At 41.7% G+C, this 22,487-nt stretch overlaps 3 protein-coding genes and 1 long non-coding RNA gene across 4 annotated transcripts; 3 read left to right on the plus strand and 1 right to left on the minus strand.

The window, feature by feature from the left end:
* Positions 1-769: 769 nt before the first annotated feature.
* Positions 770-3,892, minus strand: LOC126370410 (ATP synthase mitochondrial F1 complex assembly factor 1). Its single transcript, XM_050015248.1, has 4 exons — positions 3,425-3,892; positions 3,006-3,327; positions 1,775-1,870; positions 770-997 (listed from the first exon to the last, which is right to left on the minus strand). Exons 1-4 carry the CDS (start codon positions 3,682-3,684, stop codon positions 833-835), a joined length of 843 nt encoding a protein of 280 aa, XP_049871205.1. The 5' UTR covers positions 3,685-3,892; the 3' UTR covers positions 770-832.
* A 2,316-nt stretch (positions 3,893-6,208) lies between these two features.
* Positions 6,209-9,164, plus strand: LOC126370453 (cyclin-dependent kinase 2-like). The gene is made up of 4 exons (XM_050015290.1): positions 6,209-6,383; positions 7,669-7,864; positions 7,949-8,221; positions 8,497-9,164. The coding sequence occupies exons 1-4, from the start codon at positions 6,268-6,270 to the stop codon at positions 8,827-8,829; spliced, it is 918 nt and encodes a 305-aa protein (XP_049871247.1). The 5' UTR covers positions 6,209-6,267; the 3' UTR covers positions 8,830-9,164.
* LOC126370454 (uncharacterized) lies at positions 6,643-7,640 on the plus strand. The gene is made up of 3 exons (XR_007566875.1): positions 6,643-6,865; positions 6,960-7,016; positions 7,114-7,640. It is a non-coding gene; the product is annotated as an uncharacterized LOC126370454 (long non-coding RNA).
* Positions 9,165-10,979: 1,815 nt separating the features above from the next.
* LOC126370452 (WD40 repeat-containing protein SMU1) lies at positions 10,980-14,853 on the plus strand. Its single transcript, XM_050015288.1, has 7 exons — positions 10,980-11,188; positions 12,265-12,331; positions 12,996-13,564; positions 13,638-13,842; positions 13,906-14,033; positions 14,099-14,552; positions 14,618-14,853. Exons 1-7 carry the CDS (start codon positions 11,163-11,165, stop codon positions 14,714-14,716), a joined length of 1,548 nt encoding a protein of 515 aa, XP_049871245.1. The 5' UTR covers positions 10,980-11,162; the 3' UTR covers positions 14,717-14,853.
* Positions 14,854-22,487: the final 7,634 nt, after the last annotated feature.

The raw sequence follows: 22,487 nt of genomic DNA on the forward strand, positions 1-22,487 counted from the left end.
ACCGTTGCAGAAATTTGTGAAGAGCCTAGTATAAGTGTTGAAAAAAATGCCCGGAATACAATGGACATTCGAAACGTTGTTTATAACAGTTATAAAATAACGCATTCATCTAATAGTGATAGCGAATTCATCAAAAATTCTGATGAAGATTATGCCAATAATGCTTTTAATAAATGTAGCGAAACTGGACAAATATCTTTACAAAAAGATAGTGATAGCGTGAATCTCAGTACTCAAAACAATTCGCCTGATAGTTTTCTACTATTTAGCCCCATAGCCGTCGACCAAACCGAAGAGTCGGACGTATTTGAGGTGTCTCCCAATGAGACACTATCGACAACGTCGACTCCTTCATCTCGAAGTTCAAGAGAGGGTTACGGATATCAACTTTATGAAGAATTCATGTCGGAAATCCCCGTATATTTGAGGCAAAATACTCCCGCCCTTATCAAAGAAGATGTCATGAAAAAAACTAAAACATTCTTGCATAATATTTACTTAGAAGGCTGTAGGCAAGAATGTGAAGAAAATATTTTGCATTGTATGAGAAATAGTGTATTAAAAAACAAAAAGTACTTTATACCGAGAGAATCTGCAATTGAGAGTCCCATGGAGCACTTCCGGTTGTCGCAGGTTTCGCAAGCGCGGCAACGGGCCGCGCCCGCGCGTCGCCTGTTGAACGACACGCCGGACTACACCTACTACCCGCACAAGCTTAACCACTGATGTCATATTGTAGGTGTTAGGTGTTTAATAAAATTGCGTTCAATAACAACAACTAATTATTTTATTCTAAAATTAAATTAGCGTTATATTCACACTTTTACACGTTTTACAGGCTAATATTTTCTAGTTGAGAAACAAGATCCATATGTTTGAACTTGTCTGGATGTTCCGTAAATGTTTGCAGTAGCTGGGATTTCGTCTCATCTTTTCCACCGTAATACATTTGAAATTGATTGGCCAAACACTGCGCCTCTTGACCAGTCAGTACATTCTGAAACATAAGAGAAACAGGTATGTCATATTACACCCTACTGAGTTTGTACTACCTCGTGAAATACGTACTCATAGGTATACCTCGCATGATCAGAATGACGGTTGCCAGACAGTACATTTTGCTGCTGTTTCTTTCGCTAAAAGCTGTATACTATACACATATCTAAGACACTTCATACGCTCTAGCTAAACATAGCATAAAACCCAATAACACCAAACAAAGGCCTTTCAACTGTCAAGAGTACTACTGCTGTGACGGCGGTCCTTAGTAAGAGGGAAACCACGGTGTGTTTAAGGCCACATACATCAAAGCAACTCATCTAAAAAAGCAATATTGCTGTTTATTTGCGCATATAAAAGTACACCGGACAAAATCCAACGCGCCAGGACGGGGCGACGACGGAGCCGATACCCGCCCACTGGGGGCCAATCCAGATGCCCGCCCATTTTTGCACGCGACGATAATACTTGCACCAGAGGGCCAAGCCTACTGCCACTGGAGAAGTAACTTCGGACCGATAACCGACCTGTGTATGTACGTAACCTGCATGTACCTGTGACGACTTCGTCGTTACCTGTGGACTACGAGACCTAAGATTTGGCTTCCGCTTCAAACTTTTTCAAAATCAGTGTCATCACTGTTCAAGTTTAAAGTTTATTCATAGTCATCCTGCATGTGCCTGACTTCGACTGCGCGATTCATCCACAAAAGAGACTACGTCGAACACAAATATAAAAAAAATAACATATAGCGAGCACTGCTCTGCTGGTGTACCTTGTCGTATTCGCCGCGCATCAGCACGATGTCCTTGTGCTGCAGCTCCGTGTAGTGCACCATCGTCAGACACTCCGGCGCGTTCTCCTTGTGGACCTGAACACACATTGCACAGACACTCATTACAACCAACAACAACAATTATGATAAAAAATAAATAATAATAAATTTATTAAAGATAGGTATATTATACCTATTACAAATACCTACAGGACAGTGTCCCCTTGGTACTGTGGAGCCTCCAAAGAGGTTGGAATTAGAACAAAAATTCTTGCACCTAAAAATTCTAAACATAATATTAGTCAATGATACTACTCACGACCTAGCCTAATTTTATCTTATGTTAAAAATATTCAGTTTTATTGAGAACTAAAGATTTTTTATGACCTCTATGTTCAAAACATTGGTATTTTCAAAAGTAGTGGTTTGATCATGGTCAAATAAAAGTAATATTAATGCCGACTACCTGACAATCAACTAGATAAAAAAAATAAACAAAAATCTATCATGAATCATTTAACTTTATAATTTACTAAAAAGGTGCCTATTATTTAGGCAATTTTTTCGAGACCCCTTAAACTTATGCCCATACTGCCATGTAATTTTCTTCTCTATTGCACTAGCTTCCAATCTAAAAAGAAATCAATGTCTAAAATTCAGGTGTATCAATGGTGAAAAGGTCTTACTTGGGTTAAGATTCATAACAAGCATGTTTAATGAGTTAAAATGTGTTTGTTGTATGACTTTTTATAGACCTATTACCTATATTCAATTCTTTCATCAATATTATTTTTTATTGTTAATAATACATTTTCTTATAGGACACCCTGTATTAATCTTTCGAACGCCGGAACGCGCATCTCGACCAGACACAATGTAAAATCTATTGTGTCTGGTATCTCGGGATATGAGAGGTTAATACAGATGTTTGAATATGTAATAAAAATAAAATGTTAGCAATTCTGGGTTGTTTTATGTTTAGGAATTGTTTTGTAAGTAGTGGATAAATACTTGCAGTACTATCTTCCACTTGGATTTACACTTCAGCATATACTAATATACATATCTTGAGAGTTTGATGAGTAAATCACAGAGTCTTTTACAAAGTTATCACTTATGAAAGTACTTACACTTCAATGATAGTGTCAAAAATGTTAACTGACTATCAATAAAAAAATAATTTAAATGGTGTTAGAATACTTGTCTAGGTATGCAGTAAGTAAGCAAGAACCTGGAAAGCAAGTAGTGGTGTAAAGTGGATAGAGTGGCTGTAACTCTGGCACATGATGAATTCATAGCCCTGCGATCGCGGCAGCGGGAACAGAAATGTAGGGTACTTATTCATCTTTTCTTTAATTGCAGCATATTGATCAGCAGGTATTATAGCAGATATCACATGTTTGTTTCTGTGGTACTGCTCCCAAATAGTCTGAATTTCAGATGCATCTTTGTCTTTAACCAGATCCAGCTTCAATATATCTTCGAGTTTTTTATCTTGTACTGAAACATCTTCTTTGCGAGGCTCTTTGGGGTTCAGTACCGATGAGAATTGCCTGTAATAAGAAGATAATAACTGAAATGTGATGAGTATACAAGCACCGGTTAGTGTAGTGCCGGCGTGGTAGGGTAGGGCAGCAGTCGACAGCGCACCTGGTGTCCGGTGGGGAGACGCGCGCGCGCCGCTGCGCCTCCTCCGAGCGCTCTACGTTTTCCACACGCTGCAAGAACTCCTCTGGCGACGTGCGTTGCAGCTCGGCGATACGATGAGCGTATTTTTCAAAATACGGATTCTTTTCTAACTTTTCTAAAGCTTTCTGTAAGTTCGGAGAAGACATAGCGATACCTCGTGACCAAATACGCTGCGAAATGTTGAAAAAGTTGATTGTACGGCGATGTAAGGCGAATGCCATTACCGAAATTGTATGATATTCTAAAGATTAGTCGCTAGTCACGCTATAGTTATTCTGCAGTAATGTCCCGTACACATAATTTTCTTGCGTAATTTATTATAATAGATAACCAACGTAGTGATTATATTCTCTTTGGGCAACCAACAGTAACAGAACCAGAACAAACACAGTAACCTATTATTTTGCCTTACCTCTCTGTCTGTCTGTCAGTTCTGTCACTGCCATTGCCATCTGTCATCGTAACAGTTATGTGCCGGCCGTTCCCGGGAATATTCCCAAAATAGGAGTATTCCCGTTATAAAAAAAAACCCAAACCACGCTAATAGTAAGGACAATGATGATAATTCCTGTAGACACCATCTAATTATCTAATTTTATTTTAAGTTATACCTGTAGTTATATCTATTTATTTATTTATTTAAAAAAAGTACAACCACATCACACAAATTGAGCTTTTTCCACAACTTACCTAGGTAATATACTATCCTGACTGATATGTGTAACAATAGGCTAGTTTCCAACTAGTCAAATCAGTTACTTTTTACTAAACGTCAAAACACGAAATTACTATGGAATTTGTATGAAAAAGCACTCTGTGACGTCATAGAAAAACGTGACAAAATGTCGGACTTATTATTACGTTTTTCTTGATTAAAATTCATAAATAAGTTTAATAGAAAAAAGAAAATGTTTTTCGTTAGTTTTAGATGTGTCTTTATTTAGTAATCAGAATTTCATAATTTATCTTGAACCTAGTACACGACCCAATAACGGTGAACATAGCACTTGCAATCAATAAACTAATTTACAAATTCAACAGTAGCAGAAAGGTAATTAAATTTAATTAAACTAAACTAAATCAAAACATACAAATAAACTTTGGTGGTAGACTTAAAATATTAACACGTTGGCGCGCGGTACTTTTTCGGAAATTAGCAGTAGCAATTATCGATCCCGTACTGTTTTTATGAGAAATCAAAACACTACATAACGATAGTAACATATATGACAGTAATCTGCATATACCGTACTGATGAGGGTAATATAGAAAAAATATTTACTTAGGATCAGTACATCTAAAAACATAATATAGGATCCAGGTGAATCAAAGTACGGCTTTAACCGCAGTGCAGTATTTAGACTGTTGAGAAACTCATCTCTCCAATCTAAGATTCAGTACAGCTTCAGCCGAATTATGGCGAACAAAATTGCATCACCTATTACTGTCATAACCGTAGTGTGGATGTGTGAGTAGACTGCATATGTGTGAGTTATGGCTCAAAGAAACTTAAAATATTTTACTCAATTGTGACAGTAGCAACAAAAGGGTCTGTGTGTAAAAAAGAAGTGGACGTGGCCTAAGTGATTATTGTATCGAAACTGGGCTGCAGTGACCGTAGCAATGATTATAAGAACTACAACTATTTGCGGAAGTGACCGTACCGTGCTATTTTGTGAGTCCAAATTAACGGTTATAGCCAGCCGGTACCGCACGTCAACGTGTTAACTCAAAAAGTGCCGAATAATTTTAGACCTGAAACTGTGTAACTTGTCATGAAATATATCCACATCAATTCCAGCATTAATATTATTATACTCCTTAAGCATCCTCACAGTTGGAGACTGTCGGCCCAAATTTGTTCTGCAAAAGGGCGTGTAAAATAACCTACCAATTTTATTCCGGGGAACAGACAGGGAGGAACATTCCGGAAGACCACCGCACTGTATATGACCATTAAGACTATATCTAACCTATCTCTATATATCTCTAGATATCTTTCTTTTTCAAAGACTTGTACTCTAGTTATTGGTAATAAAGCTTATTTTACATAAGTTTTGCGCCTTTTTACTGACGGGAACATTCCTAGGAACGGCACAATACACCATGTTGTTTCTACAAAGACCAAGTATAGATCTTGGACTAACATGAAATATTTAGCCGATAATAATGTCGATAAATGTGCACCATGCATGCACACTGCATGACACACACCTTCCAAAAGTCCGGGACTCCATAATCTCCAATGGAAAAAAAGAACATTACTAGTGTGCAGCTGGTATCCCTAAATGACTCGGATTTCGGATCTTGCTTGCTGACTGACGAAACGAACCGGAGTTAACCGGACCAAACGGTGACTCATCAGTCCGGCTCTGGACAAATAAGACTTAATAAAGTCTGATTCTGATTTTATTATTATGAAAGTTTCAAAGGGCAATGGCGCTTTTGCACTGTAATGGCGTGAAATGTAAATAAAATAAGTAATAGAGAGCAGACAGAACTCTGTCTCAGATTATCTCCAAAAACTTCGAACAATATTACTCTCTATTCTCGCTTTTGCATGCAGGTGCCCGTTACGTAGTATTACTTGGTACCAAGGATCAAGTGGTCTTTGATTAGGTACTAGGTCTTTATTCGAACTTTGACAGACGGACGACGTGATGTGGCTGTATGTGCTAAAGTCAGTTGCTTGTTCTTTCTAAAACATTTCTAAAATAATATATAAAAAAAAGCTTGTGACAGAAGCCGAAAGTGAGGAGTTAACGTTCACATTGGATTGGATATTTCTGTGAAAAATCTGTTCCATGGAAAATTATTCAAGAGATGAAAAAATTGGTGAAGGGACATATGGAGTAGTTTATAAAGCACGACATAAGCAAACAGGAAAACAATATGCCTTGAAGAAAATTAAACTTGAAAAGTAAGTTTTTGGCGCGAAAAGGTGACAGTGACAATTATATCATGGCTATTGTTGTTTTGTATGTAATTTATTGCAAATTTCAGTGTTAATTTATGTCCTAAGCTACGTAATAATTACTCTCAAAACTTGGGGCGGGATTTAGTTATCTGCTCATACAATGAATTTGAGCACGACGCTTGCATGTGCACTTGTATCACATATTGCTTCACTTCCGATCATTACTGATTTTTTTACCGATACGTTGTGAGGACTGGTAGGACACAGAGCACATATTATTTACAATTTATATAGTAATTATAATGCAAGGAAATAAAATTTAGTATCGATCGCCATCGACTCGCGAAGAAGAAGACTTAAAGTTTTAATTGACTGACCAATTTAATTATAATTTAGTCTATATGTATATGGTTTTGTACAACAGTTGCTAATATGAAAATGAATTCTAAGTTTGACAAAGTGTTGGGCAGATTAAAAACTTTTAAGTAGGTATAAATATCTACATAATTATGTTAACATATAATGTAGGTACATAGGTACATACCACATTGTTAATACCTACCCTGTTTTTATTTTTAGGACCACTTTTTTTACAGAAGTTACTTGTACCTGACCTAACCAAAAACGATAACCCTAGTAGGTAGTATTTTACTTACATAATATATGACGATTTCTATGTTTTTATGAGTATCAAGAGGTTTGGCTTGTTTATAATTTATTGCAAACTTTACAGCTTATAATCATAATCATCTTAACCTCATAATGCCAAAGCATAATTACGATTTCGAAGTAATAAACGACAGTGGTACCTTGAAAAGGACCAAATTTTTGTAGTTGTAAAGGCCGAGCACTTCAAGTACAAATTTTAAAGTGTTAGAGTTATCCGACCGGGTTCAAATTAAGTGGAGACCTATGTAAGCATGAATAGAAGACATTTGTGAAAAACTTCCGTTTTTTTTTTAGTTAATTTGACATGGTACCAAAATGTATGCATATTTTATGCTCGTGACTGTAATTGTCTAGAATATTATTATATCTTGTTCATTCCTGCGGATGGGGGTGGCCTCTGCAGTAGTGGGATATTTATAATTTATTGTTAACCCTACCTACTTATTTATTGTTTTTATTATTTAATTTCTATTGTGCGTGTGGGACTCAATCTACTACAACGTCAAAGACTCAATACTTTTGAACTATAACTTAGCACCAAACTCGATTTGATTTAACCACGATGTTAATGTGACCTTAACAAAGTAAGTGGTGCACTGACGGCGCCGACGCGTTACAGTGAGCCGGAGGGCGTGCCGTCGACGGCGCTGCGCGAGATCTCGGTGCTGCGCGCGCTGCGCCACCCCGCCGTCGTGCGCCTCTACGAGGTGATTCTCTACGAGAAGAAGCTGTTCCTTCTCTTTGAGTTCCTGCACATGGATCTCAAGCGGCTCATGGACATCACTAAGGGGCCGTTACCGCCCGATCTCGTGAAGGTAGGTCGCGGGGCGGGCCGGGGGTCGCCCCGTCGGGTGGTGGCGGCGGTGGGTGGTCCCGTGATGACGCTCGTGTGCTTGCAGAGCTACCTGCGGCAGCTGGTGGAGGGCATCGCGTACTGCCACTCGCAGCGCGTGCTGCACCGCGACCTCAAGCCGCAGAACCTGCTCGTGGACGCCGAGGGCCGCATCAAGCTGGCGGACTTCGGGCTCGCGCGCGCCTTCTCCATCCCCGTGCGCGCCTACACGCACGAGGTCGTCACGCTGTGGTACCGCGCGCCCGAGATCCTGCTCGGCGCCAAGTTCTACTCGACCGCCGTCGACGTCTGGAGTCTCGCCTGCATCTACGCGGAGATGGTGAGCTTATACTAATCACAAGATAAAATGTTTCCAATAACGATGACTCTCCGCCCCACCTGCCCCGATTCGTAACCGCAATGGGCGCCGAGCTAACTTATTCCTCACCCTCTCACCTCAACTCGGTAAGCTTCAGTCTAAGGGGCCGCGAACCGCTTAGGAGGAACGGCAGGCCTAGCCGGGAGGTAGTGTCAATTACACGGTCCTAAAATAGCAGAATAACAGCATTTAGAGTTGGAATATGACGTGTTCTCCGTCGGTGGTCGTGGCTGCAGGCGAGCGGGCGCACGCTGTTCCCGGGCGACAGCGAGATCGACCAGCTGTTCCGCGTGTTCCGCGCGCTGGGCACGCCGGGCGCGGCGGGCGCGTGGCCGGGCGCGCGCCTGCTGCCCGACTTCCGCGCCGCCTTCCCCGCCTGGCCGGCGCGGGCGCCGCGCGCGCTGCTGCCGCCCGCCGCGCGCGCGCAGCCGCACGCCGCCGCGCTCTTCGACCTCATGCTGCGCTACGAGCCCAGCCAGCGCCTGGCGCCGCGCGCCGCGCTGCTGCACCCCTACCTGGCGGCCGCGCGCCGCGTGCCGCCGCCGCTGCCGCCCCGCGACGCCGACTGACGCGGTGTATCATTATGTAGCTACCTATATTGTTTCTCTTTATTTTGATCGCAGTAATGACGGGTGGAAAATGTGCTTTTATACCGAAAACAAAGCTATATCTGTTATCCAACTGGAAAGTTAAACGAAACCGACGCTGTGCGGCGCCATCAATATTTTTTTTTGGGGAACGTAACCTGAAATGTCTACTGTATAATGCAGAAAGACGAGACCCTCTCGTGGAGATGTCGCGAGACACGTCCGGCTCGCGGCATCGGCCACTGCGTTCCATAACTTGTAAATATCTGATATTTTTTACACAGCTAATGAAATAAACATTAAAAATGTATACCATACCTGTTATTCTAATTATTTCATAACCCAAACGGCCTATAGTCGATCGATCTCTATCGACCGGAGGGGGTACTACGGAGCTTACTCCACCACGCCGCTGTTCCACTGCAATATTTTAAAATTATTAGTACCTACTACATAATATTTGTAAGTGCGCCTTTATGTAAGTCATCGATTTTTCATTCACTATTAATCGTAGCGTAGCAGAATATTAAGTAGTTAATACACTTATTACTACAAGTCATCAGATAGGTAGCTATTTCAATAAAAAAAGCTCCGCCATTCCATCCAACGAAGTATGGACACGCCCATAGAGCGACACGGGCCTTGTAGCTGGAAACAAGAGCTGGTAAAAGTCCATTTAACTTATATGCCATCCAATGATAAAACAACAAGCATCATTACTTAATAAGGTTTCTTACACCGTAAGGTCTACACCAAAGAGTAATATAATAGGGTCTACATTTCTACTCTGCAACATTTTTATGATTCTTTTCTCAATCTATTTTAAATGAACTTGAACGAAAGACTTGCTTGAGGTCGGGCCAACCACATGACATAAAGTAATTTTGAACACTTTGTTGTCCCTCACAAATTTAAACTCTTATCACTTTATTAATATTTTTTTTACAAAACATCGTTTTTACCAGTTTTTACCCACGTCAGAACGGAGCAGGTATATGCGTTTAGGGTGAGAGATGTTTGTTTGTGCAAAAGTAATATTCCCACCTATCTTCTAAACTAATGATCCGATTTTGATGCGGTTTTCAATAACGGGGTTGTGTTTGATAAGTCTTATGACGAAATATTTTAATAGACTTAAAAATACTTTCTAAAAAAGTGTTGATATTATATCTCGAGAAATCGGTAATAGATACACTTATTAAGTACCTAAACAATGAATATGGATGTTTACAGTTTTTTCCTAACGTGTCTGTTTCTCGAAGATATACTTAAATGTAGCGATAATAATTTTACCATAATACATAACCGAGCAAAGACCTAGTATATTTGGTTTACCAAGTATGCTTAGTTTTTGGCGCTATTATAATATTTCGTTACATAATAATTGGGTTAAGTCGGGGGTTTTGAGTTATTTTATTCTTTTTCGATGAGATTTTTACCGTCGTGGGTTTTTGCTTAATTTGTATTTATCAAAGACCTTCTGTACAAGGTCTTTGGTATTTATATTATGGTTTAATTTAATAGGCAGCATGGTCTTATGATCTTAGCCCAAATCTTAGCCTCACCCGTATGGCAAGTTTTGTACGGACAAAATATCCGGAAAAAATCTTTGTGGGATAAACCATAAACAAAAAAAAGGTCCTCTAGGCAGCATGGTCTGATGATCTTAGCAAGGTCTTTGATCTTAGCCTTTTTTTGTTTTGGTTTTCCCCGTAGGGTAAGGCAAAGGGAACTATGCCCATACAGCCATGTCTGACGTATTTTTTTTTCTTGATGATTAATGAAATGATGAAAGGTGATGATGATGAAACCTAAACCCCCACCCTCGGAGTAGACTCCTACTCCGAACCCCAAACGAATTAACTCAAAAGTCCGCATAAACTTTTGAGTTATGAAGCGGCTTCCCGGCACGAAGCGAAAATAGGCAGATACACTTTGTTCATTGAATACTCCAATATAATAACACTCGCGAATGTCTTCCGACTAACTTAATGCGATCATTAACCACAAAACACCACTTCGTATTAATTATTTAGATCACTCAATGAAGAAAGTAACTGTCCCGTTCTCGTTTCCCGCCGAAAAGCCTGATCTTAGCCTATTCCATATTGATTCCATAGGTATATATCATGGGACGAATAAACAAAAATAAATGTCAAATTGACATTTCACTATCAGACCAAAAATGTTGTGATTTCTACTCGAAATTGTGTATTTGAGGAACTATTCAATCAATTACACTGAAAACAATAAATGTTTAATGCTGTAGTGTAATATTCTTAATAGTTTTACGTTGACATAATACATAATCGAATATGTCTATTGAAATTGAGTCCGCAGAGTAAGTTCAGATTTTAAGTTATTTTAACACTTTATACGAGAATGCTCAGTTTGTAAGATTGTTACATTTAGCCACACTTGTACTAATTACATGTTTGATCAAACGCTACATTTGCATACCATGTAGTGACGGCGAATTATAACAAAACAAAGCAAACAGTTTATAGGTTATAATGTTAACAATATTGTTAATTTTTTTTTTAATTTATTTAGCTTTGGCGACAATATTGTTAACAAGCTTTTCTACTTAATATGATGTTGATAACATGGTAGTTGTTAGAGCCGTGGTAGTCCAGTTGGTAGAACGCTGCCTCTTACTTTGAGGTCGCAGGTTCGAATCCAGTACAGGCTTTAACTAATAATTTTTGAATTTGTTTTCGAATTAATGTTCGGACCATAAATGATTATCACGAGCTCAGTGGTGAAGGATAACATCATGAGGAAAGCCACATTCACCCTAACCTAACCTGTATTGAGGTGGTTTTCCCTTGCAGATTGGAAGGTCAGACAGGCAATTAATTCTGTAAAAAATTGGACCTGTTAAATCTTCAGGTTAGGTTAGCATATCCTGTGAACAACGGGCTAATGCTGGGAGATGATGAACATGGTAGCTGTCACTGTGGGCCATGTGTAGCTCTAATGAGTGCATGTACTAATTATCGTTAAGCAGCTATTTCGCTACATTAATACCCATGAATCATCAATCAATCATTAACTCTTTATTGCACAAAAACAGACAAGTACACTCCCGTGTAAATAATAAATAATAAAATATTAAGTGGTTTGGATCGATTATCTTTTCTGATAATAGTAATTTGACCACATTTCTGGTGAATAAATTGTTATTATAAAAATGTCTAGCTAGAGAGTGGATTGTTGTTTATTTATTTATATATACATAAATATAATATACATAAAAAATATATATAAATAAATATATTATTTATACTTTTAAAAACTTAAATACATACATACAAATAAAAATATATTAAATATTTTCATTTGTTTATTACCAAGAAAAAAAATAAATAAAAAAATAGAGATGCACCAAATACTAATGGGTATTGTGTGTTGCAGTGTGATCCGGCTCATCCAGCAGTATTTGAAGGAGTCCAACCTGACCAAGACATTGCAGACGCTGCAAGTGGGTCCCGACAAGAGCCTGTTCTCTACCATAGCTATGCTCTCAATTTAAAAAAAAGCCAAATCTATAAATTATCTTTACATGATGAAAAATTAAAAGTGATATTAAGTTATTGGTACTAACTAGTTGGTTGATTCAATCAATGGAAAGTATAACTAAAGTATTCAAAAACATTTCCCCGGTGACCTTTTGATGTATAAGAAGAGAATTGTAATTTTTTGACAAATAGTACAAGGAATAGAACGCCAATTTTAGATGATATATTGTTATGTTGATTGGTTGCACAAGCCGCAATACTTGCTTGCTGAATGTGTATCAGCAGGCCTAGCACGCTATGTAAGCGCGACGCGGCGCGAGATAAAATAAGGTCCTTGGTACACGCGACTGTCGGGACATCGCGATTATTTCAAGACGTCGCACTCCAAAGGAAATATCTTATTATTGTACATGGCTTATAGTAGAGCCAAGAAAAAAACAAACAGTTACCTATTTTCATAAAGAGTGATGAAATAGATAGCTTTTAACGTCATTTGTGTGACAAATGTATCATATTCAAGTCGCGAGCAAGTCGGTGCGTGAACGAGGAACCTTAACTCGTCTGTCAGATTTGACAAGTGGCGCTTCGCGTGCTAGGCCTGCCGAGTGTAACGAGCATGTCTGCCAGGAGGAGACGGGCGTCTCGCTGAACACGGTGGACAGCGTGGACGGGTTCTGCGCCGACATCAACGCGGGCCACTGGGACGCCGTGTTGAAGGCGGCCGCCTCGCTCAAGCTGCCCGACCGCAAGCTGATGGAGCTGTACGAGCAGGTGGTGCTGGAGCTGGTGGAGCTGCGCGAGCTGGGCGCGGCGCGCGCGCTGCTGCGCCAGGCGCCGCCCTGCCTGCTCATGAAGGCGCTGGAGCCCGACCGCTACATGCACCTGGACGCGCTGCTGGCGCGCTCCTACTTCGACCCGCGCGAGGCCTACGGCGGCGGCGGCGGCAAGGAGCGGCGCCGGGCGGCCGTGGCCGCGGCGCTGGCGGGCGAGGTGTCCGTGGTGCCCAGCAGCCGCCTGCTGGCGCTGCTCGGCCAGGCGCTCAAGTGGCAGCAGCACCAGGGGCTGCTGCCGCCCGGCACCACCATCGACCTGTTCCGCGGCAAGGCAGCCATGCGCGACGAGCACGACGACACCTGCCCCACCGTGCTCTCCAAGATAATCAAGTTCGGACAGAAATCGCATGTGGAGTGCGCCAGGTTCGCGTCTGACCTCATACTTAATATATCCAGGGGAGGTGACATAATGTGACGAGGCATGCCGTCTGTGCAGGTTCTCGCCGGACGGTCAGTACCTGGTGACGGGCTCGGTGGACGGGCTCGTGGAGGTGTGGAACTTCACAACGGGCAAGATCCGCAAGGACCTGCGCTACCAGGCGCACGACGAGTACATGAGCATGGACGAGGCCGTGCTGGCGCTGGCCTTCGCCCGGGACTCGGACACGCTGGCCGCCGGCTCCAACGACGGCAAGGTCAAGGTGAGCCGCGCCCATGCGCATGCGCGCTGCGCGCACGCACGCTCTAGCCGCCTCGTGTTGCAGGTGTGGAAGGTGTCGTCGGGCGCCGTGCAGCGCCGGCTGGACCGCGCCCACAGCAAGGGCGTCACCTGCCTGCAGTTCACGCGCGACGGCACGCAGCTGCTGTCCGCCTCCTTCGACAAGACCATCAGGTGCGTATGCGGGGCGCGGCGGCGCCGCCGCGACCGCAGCGTCTCACGGCCCCGTCTGTGTGCAGGATCCACGGGCTCAGGTCCGGCAAGCTGCTGAAGGAGTTCCGCGGGCACACGTCGTTCGTGAACGAGGCCGTGTTCACGCCGGACGGGCACGCCGTGCTGTCGGCCTCGTCGGACGGGTCCGTCCGCGTGTGGGCCGTGCGCTCGGGCGAGTGCAGCGCCGTGCTGCGGCCCGCCGCGGCCGCGGGCGGCGCCGACCCGCCCGTGCACTCGCTGCTGCTCACGCCCAACAACCCCGACCACTTCGTCGTGTGCAACCGCACCAGCACCGTGGTCATCATGAACACGGCGGGCCACATCGTGCGCTCCTTCAGCTCGGGGCGGCGCGAGGCGGAGGGCGGCGCCCTGGCGGCTGCGGCGCTGTCCCCGCGCGGCCGCCTCGTGTACTGCGCCGGCGAGGACCTCGTGCTCTACGCCTTCTGCGCCAACACCGGCAAGCTGGAGCGCACACTCAACGTGAGTACCGCGCCGCGCGCCGCCTAGGGGCCGGGCAGGGCGCGGCTGACGACCGTGTGTTGCAGGTGCACGAGAAGGCGGTCATCGGCATGACGCACCATCCGCACCAGAACCTGCTGGCCACCTACAGCGAGGACGGCCTGCTCAAGCTGTGGAAGCCGTAGACCTGGCTCGCAGGCACGATGCTCTCCGATTATTTTAGGTTAAAACGTGAGTTATCTGAAGCGTGACTGAGCGAGACGTGTGTAATTAATTATAAAATTTGTAAAACAATTTTCTTTCAATAAAACTTATTTAAGTCTATCAGTGTTTATATTTCAACGTAGTCCGGCCAAATTAGACCAAATAATCAGAGTGAAGTACACAAATTACCACCCAGCTGGAAATCCTAGAAAAAGTTTAAAGAATATTAAAAACAACATTTAAAAGTTCCGAATCATTTCGGAAATAAAAATGGGTTTTACGTGATTATCACCAAAGTGGTAAGTTTTATAGTAAAGTTGTAATCGTCATAATATGCATAAGTACGCTACGTATACAGGATGTTAGTGACATCGTAACGAATACTGAGAGGGATGATTCAGACCATGATTCTGAGTTAATATCTACTGGAATTTTCCGTCGCAAAATTCATGAAATTTTTAGTTTTGTTTTTAATGTTTGTATTTTCAATTCCATATTGTGTTTTTAGCTGCATAGAACCCAAATTTCAATAAAAAAAACAATAATGACAAATTATCGAAAATTTTCAATGTAATGGAGACAACAAAATTGGTGTGCGTAATTTGGACCTGATTCTCTTTGTAGAAATATGTCAAAAAGTTATTATAACCTATGTCATACATTTATCAAGACAAGTACAGTCGCGAACAAAATTATTACACATGGTCAAGAATGTTGTCAGATTTTAGTATTTTTCCCCAATTTTGGGTAAAAATTGGTGAAGTGCCAGGGTTGTCAGATGAAAGTAATATCATTGTTGAAACTCTTTGAGTTATTCTACAAATACTGCAAATTGTTTATTAACAAACACTTCGATCCGTAACAAATTCAACGTGAAGGTATAAATTATAAAATAAAACAGCAGATTAAAAATGTATTATGATGTATTAAAATCACAGATTGTTTTCGGTTTGGTGTGTCCGTGGCTCACGTTCGATAGGTCTCCCATAATACCAGCGCCGCGGCCCGTGCTAAGCACGTGTCACGGCATTATGCTGAGGGAGATCCTTTTTTTATTTTGGGCGCCTCCATTGTGTATTTAATGTCTGTATTATTTGTCTTTTTGTCTTTGTTTTTTCTTTCTATTTTTTTTTTATTTCTGTAATGTAAGTTTGTAAATGTGGCGTCCAATATGGAAATAAATATTTTCTTTCTTTCTTTCTATAAGAACTAGACACATGCAGCCATTTTCTATTAAAATTAGTGCATATGGGTGTATGCAATAGGAATTTTTTGTAATAGCAGCACTCTGAAGTGCAAAGAAATGGTAGGGTAGACCTCCAAAATGGCAATACTTACGAATAAATTGTGAGGTTATGTAATTGTCTACGTGACTGTATCAACAACAAATGTATGGCATAGGTTATGATGATTTTTTAACATTTCTACAAAGAGAATCGGATCAAAATTATGATGGTAGGAAGTACTATTTCATACGAGTTTATTGACATTAGTTACATACTGAAGTATGCAAGCGTTCCCCAGATAATAGGTATTTTCAAAACGTCAAGCTAGCGGGATCAAAGAACTGCCTTTATAACTTTGGAACCGTTGAAGTACTACTTTCGGTATTTTGCAGGGGGTGAGTACTATTTCGGTACTATTTTTTGGCGTTTAAATCAAAGCGAAAGACCTTGTCGTTAACTCTCGCCAAATTTCGCTCACCGTCAAACTAGCAAGTGCAATAAAACATGGCTATAAATCCAGAACCGTGATGGTACCAATTTTTTTACAACAGCTACTATTTTTTTCAATAAGAGTACTATTTTTTGGTATGGTCAAATTATTTTTTCGTGCCCATTTTTTTTTTGAGGCCGCTAGCTTGACGCACACACAATTTTGCGCTTATCCGTAATCACCTGCTCGAACGGGTCAACGGCCACACGCACCGCGCGCCCCGCTCCGCACGCCCCGCGCCGCACGCCGGCGGCGGCGCGGCCTACGGCTGCCCCCACATTGGGCGTTGGCCGAGCGTACGCGTTTCCTGAGCGTGCTGCCGGCGTCGGCGCGGCGCGGGCGTCGCGTCAGCGCGCCGTCTGTGGGGCGCGGGCTTCGCGTTGTCCAGCGCCGCACAAGCGCTGCGTGAACGCCGCGCAGACGCCGCGCTTACGTCGCGTTCCACGGGCGACTGACTGACTGACTGAGATGCTAGCGGGCGCGGGGGGGAATGTGTGCGGGGGGCACGGGCGGCCGAACGCCCGTGGAACGCGACGTAAGCGCGGCGTCTGCGCGGCGTTCACGCAGCGCTTGTGCGGCGCTGGACAACGCGAAGCCCGCGCCCCGCAGACGGTGCGCTGACGCGACGTCCGCGCCGCGCCGACGCCGGCAGCACGCTCAGGAAACGCGTACGCTCGGCCAACGCCCAATGTGGGGGCAGCCTACAAAGTAGGCACTACGAACCGATCCTATTTCTTTCTGTCTATCGTAAATTATACATTTATTTTATTCTTATTCTTAAATGGACGGATAATCAACAGGCATAAAATTTATGGAATACACGTCAATTTTAAACAGAAATCTAAAACAACCGACAGAATTAAGTTGCCAGCGCACGTCAAACGGTTTGCATACCAGCGAGATACCTTTTTGATTCGGCCGGGTTATTCATTCATTTACTCATAGGAATCGGGGCCATTGGTGCTAATTCCTGTAAATACCATCTAATTTTATTTTAAGTTATATCTGTCATTTTCTTATCCGGCGAAAAGGAAAGGGACGGGTAATCGACAAGCATAAAATTAATGGAACACACGTCAATTTTAAGCACAAATCTAAACCAACCGTCTAAAAATTTTACATCCGTCAATAACCCGTCACAGTTAAGTAGACAGCACGTCAAACGGATTGCATACCAGCGAGGTACCTTTTGATTCGCCCGGGTTATTCATTCATTTACTCATTCTTCCTAAAATTAAGAGCTGTGAATCATCCGTCCCTTTCCTTTTCGACGGATATGAAGATGACGGATATAACTTAAAATAAAATTAGGCGGTGTCTGCAGGAATCGGGGCCATTATCTACCTAAAACAGTTGAAAGAGTAAATAATTGTATTCTTTGTTGTCATTAGAATAACTAACAACCAACTAACACAACCACCACAGATTAGGTAATTAGTTACCTACTACGTCAACCATCCACCAACTTAGTATGTAAGTACCTACGCAAAACCTCGCTACACAAAAATCGAGCGAGATCGCGTCTAGATCTAGAATTGGGCGGACACTCCGCCAGAGTGTTGCCTATCGATATTCTATCGATACCTAGTTAAAAAAAAAACCAATAGTAGGTACCTATCGATAGATCTTTTAGATCAATACCCATTATTGTTACAAAACAAGACCTATCGGTACTATCGCTAGTATTGATCTAAATGTACTATCACTACTTTCGATAGTTTAGACAATTTTCAAGTTCAACAATTGATAAATCTACTTATCGATAGTTCGGCAACTCCGCCGCGTAGGCAATGTCGGCATGTTCAAAGAAAAAAATTGTCAGAGAGGAGTGATCTTATTTTTCTTGTTACATGTTGTTGGTACCGAGGTACTAAGTACTAAGTTATTCGTGGTTTTAAATCTCATTGTTAAATCATCAGTAAAGAACTAATTAAACCTATCCTGTCCTGTGTACAATATTCATGTAACGGCTACGTACTTACATAAGTACCTAGTAGACGGGAGCAACGGCTTAACGTGCCTTCCGAAGCACGGATCATTTCACTTTCGGCCAATCAGGTGATCAGCCTGTAACGTCCTAACCAACGGCCTTATAGACAGATTTTTGTGATATGTCCCCACCGGAATACGAACCCGGACCCTCCGCATCATGAGCCCATCGCTCAACCACTGGACCACATAGGCCAAAAGGTTCTAAGACATAATTAAAGGATCCTGGGACGCAAGACCTCCGAGTTAGGGCTTGTTTGATCTGTCTTGATGAATACTCGGACGTGAATAGCCGCACGGATCAAGGGCAACGCGCGCCAATAAAGTAGGCATTACGAACAGATACTATTTCTTTCTCTGTCACTTGCACCATAAACATACTTCTCTCTCTCTAGTCGTCGGCTCGACTCGGCCGCGGCCGGCGCGTCGTCGGCGCCTTTGATGCTTTGCGCTAACGCCGCCGCGCGCTTCCGCTCAGTCGAATACTAAGCTTGACCCGAATCGCGTGATGTTTTTCGAGGATATTTTTTTCGTGTTTGTAAGTGTTTTGTGTTTGTTTTATTCTGTAAATGAGTAGTGTCGACTATGATGATAGATCATAGACCATTTACTGCGCAAAAGTATGGAAGATTGTTGATGTTTATTAAAGAGCAAGGTGTTGTGTTTGTGAGTGCGTGTGATACCTACCTACCGCGGAGGAAACGCGATGTTGCATACCTACGTGACGTGACATGTTCTAGGGTACCTACCTAGGTACTTCATCCGAAGGAATAACAATTAAGGTAAGGCAAGAGTAGGGTTTTTATTGTTAATAAGTTAGGAACGTTTTAATAACTGGTAGGTACCTACCTACGGTACGGCACGGTACCTACCGTGCGTGAAAAATCGTGGCAGTAGGTGTTCTACTTCAACAAACTCAACATTTTTAAACGTTGAACCACTAAACATCTAAATACAAGAGAATGAAAACTGTATATTAGATCGATTCATGAAGGTTGGTGGAAGAAGTCGAGAGAATTCTTAAGCCAAACTTACTACTTAGGGGTAAAATTAATGCAAATGTATTCACTTTCAGTAGCAACGCTTAGAAAACTGAATATTTGATCGATTCATGAAGGTTGGTGGAAGAAGTCGAGAGCATTCTTAGGCCAAACTTACTACTTGGGGATAAAACTGGTGCAGATGTATTGACTTTGAGTAGCAACGCTTAGAAAACTGTACATTTGATCGATTCATGGTGGTTGTTGGAAGAAGTCGAGAGCATTCTTAGGCCAAACTTACTACTTAGGGGTAAAATTTATGCAAATGTATTGACTTTGAGTGGCAACTCTTAGAAAACTGTAGAATTGAGTAGTAAGTTTGGCCTAAGAAAGCTGTCGACTTCTTCCACAAACCTTCATGAATCTATGAAATATACAGTTTTCTAAGCGTTGCTACTCAAAGACAATACATTTACATTAATTTTACCCTTGAGTAGTAAGTTTGGCCTAAGAATGCTGTCGACTCCTTCCACCAACCTTCATCAATCGATGAAATATACAGTTTTCTAAGCGTTGCTACTAAAAGTCAATACATTTGCATAAATTTTACCCTTGAGTAGTAAGTTTGGCCTAAGAATGCTGTCGACTCCTTCCACCAACCTTCATGAATCAATGAAATATACAGTTTTCTAAGCGTTGCTACTCAAAGTCAATACATTTGCATAAATTTTACCCTTGAATAGTAAGTTTGGCCTAAGAATGCTGTCGACTCCTTCCACCAACCTTCATGAATCGATGAAATATACAGTTTTCTAAGCGTTGCTACTCAAAGTCAATACGTTTGCATAAATTTTACCCTTGAGTAGTAAGTTTGGCCTAAGAATGCTGTCGACTCCTTCCACCAACCTTCATGAATCGATGAAATATACAGTTTTCTAAGCGTTGCTACTCAAAGTCAATACATTTGCATTAATTTTACCCTTGAATAGTAAGTTTGGCCTAAGAATGCTGTCGACTCCTTCCACCAACCTTCATGAATCGATGAAATGTACAGTTTTCTAGGAGTTGCTACTCAAAGTCAATACATTTGCATAAATTTTACCCTTGAGTAGTAAGTTTGGCCTAAGAATGCTGTCGACTCCTTCCACCAACCTTCATCAATCGATGAAATATACAGTTTTCTAAGCGTTGCTACTCAAAGTTAATACATTTGCATTAATTTTACCCCTAAGTAGTAAGTTTGGCCTAAGAATGCTGTCGACTCCTTCCACCAAACTTCATCAATCGATAAAATATACAGTTTTCTAGGAGATGCTACTCAAAGTCAATACATTTGCATAAATTTTACCCTTGAGTAGTAAGTTTGGCCTAAGAATGCTGTCGACTCCTTCCACCAACCTTCATGAATCGATGAAATATACAGTTTTCTAAGCGTTGCTACTCAAAGTCAATACATTTGCATAAATTTTACCCTTGAGTAGTAAGTTTGGCCTAAGAATGCTGTCGACTCCTTCCACCAACCTTCATGAATCGATGAAATATACAGTTTTCTAAGCGTTGCTACTCAAAGTCAATACATTTCCATAAATTATACCCTTGAGTAGTAAGTTTGGCCTAAGAATGCTGTCGACTCCTTCCACCAACCTTCATGAATCGATGAAATATACAGTTTTCTAAGCGTTGCTACTAAAAGTCAATACATTTGCATAAATTTTACCCTTGAGTAGTAAGTTTGGCCTAAGAATGCTGTCGACTCCTTCCACCAACCTTCATCAATCGATGAAATATACAGTTTTCTAGGAGTTGCTACTCAAAGTCAATACATTTGCATAAATTTTACCCTTGAGTAGTAAGTTTGGCCTAAGAATGCTGTCGACTCCTTCCACCAACCTTCATCAGTCGATGAAATATACAGTTTTCTAGGAGTTGCTACTCAAAGTCAATACATTTGCATAAATTTTACCCTTGAGTAGTAAGTTTGGCCTAAGAATGCTGTCGACTCCTTCCACCAACCTTCATGAATCGATGAAATATACTGTTTTCTAAGCGTTGCTACTCAAAGTCAATACATTTGCATAAATTTTACCCTTGAGTAGTAAGTTTGGCCTAAGAATGCTGTCGACTCCTTCCACCAACCTTCATCAATCGATGAAATATACAGTTTTCTAGGAGTTGCTACTCAAAGTCAATACATTTGCATAAATTTTACCCTTGAGTAGTAAGTTTGGCCTAAGAATGCTGTCGACTCCTTCCACCAACCTTCATGAATCGATGAAATATACTGTTTTCTAAGCGTTGCTAGTCAAAGTCAATACATTTGCATAAATTTTACCCTTGAGTAGTAAGTTTGGCCTAAGAATGCTGTCGACTCCTTCCACCAACCTTCATCAATCGATGAAATATACAGTTTTCTAGGAGTTGCTACTCAAAGTCAATACATTTGCATAAATTTTACCCTTGAGTAGTAAGTTTGGCCTAAGAATGCTGTCGACTCCTTCCACCAACCTTCATGAATCGATGAAATATACAGTTTTCTAAGCGTTGCTACTCAAAGTCAATACATTTGCATTAATTTTACCCTTGAATAGTAAGTTTGGCCTAAGAATGCTGTCGACTCCTTCCACCAACCTTCATGAATCTATGAAATATACAGTTTTCTAAGCGTTGCTACTCAAAGTCAATACATTTGCATAAATTTTACCCTTGAGTAGAAAGTTTGGCCTAAGAATGCTGTCGACTCCTTCCACCAACCTTCATGAATCGATGAAATATACAGTTTTCTAAGCGTTGATACTCAAAGTTAATACATTTGCATTAATTTTACCCTTGAGTAGTAAGTTTGGCCTAAGAATGCTGTCGACTCCTTCCACCAACCTTCATCAATCGATGAAATATAAAGTTTTCTAGGAGTTGCTACTCAAAGTCAATACATTTGCATAAATTTTACCCTTGAGTAGTAAGTTTGGCCTAAGAATGCTGTCGACTCCTTCCACCAACCTTCATGAATCGATGAAATATACAGTTTTCTAAGCGTTGCTACTCAAAGTCAATACATTTGCATAAGTTT

This window comes from Pectinophora gossypiella, chromosome 10 (assembly GCF_024362695.1).
Source record: "Pectinophora gossypiella chromosome 10, ilPecGoss1.1, whole genome shotgun sequence".
NCBI lineage: Eukaryota > Metazoa > Arthropoda > Insecta > Lepidoptera > Gelechiidae > Pectinophora > Pectinophora gossypiella.

Coding starts and splice junctions, on each gene's coding strand:
- LOC126370410 (XM_050015248.1), bottom strand. CDS start 3,684: ATGGCATTCGCCTTACATCGCCGTACAATCAACTTTTTCAACATTTCG. Junction 1,871..3,005: donor CACCACTACTTGCTTTCCAG/GTTCTTGCTTAC, acceptor ATGTGTGTTCAG/GTCCACAAGGAGAACGCGCC. Junction 998..1,774: donor TGCGCGGCGAATACGACAAG/GTACACCAGCAG, acceptor CTTATGTTTCAG/AATGTACTGACTGGTCAAGA.
- LOC126370453 (XM_050015290.1), top strand. CDS start 6,268: ATGGAAAATTATTCAAGAGATGAAAAAATTGGTGAAGGGACATATGGA. Junction 6,384..7,668: donor AAGAAAATTAAACTTGAAAA/GTAAGTTTTTGG, acceptor GACGCGTTACAG/TGAGCCGGAGGGCGTGCCGT. Junction 7,865..7,948: donor TACCGCCCGATCTCGTGAAG/GTAGGTCGCGGG, acceptor GTGTGCTTGCAG/AGCTACCTGCGGCAGCTGGT.
- LOC126370452 (XM_050015288.1), top strand. CDS start 11,163: ATGTCTATTGAAATTGAGTCCGCAGA. Junction 11,189..12,264: donor ATTGAAATTGAGTCCGCAGA/GTAAGTTCAGAT, acceptor TGTGTGTTGCAG/TGTGATCCGGCTCATCCAGC. Junction 13,565..13,637: donor TCGCATGTGGAGTGCGCCAG/GTTCGCGTCTGA, acceptor CCGTCTGTGCAG/GTTCTCGCCGGACGGTCAGT.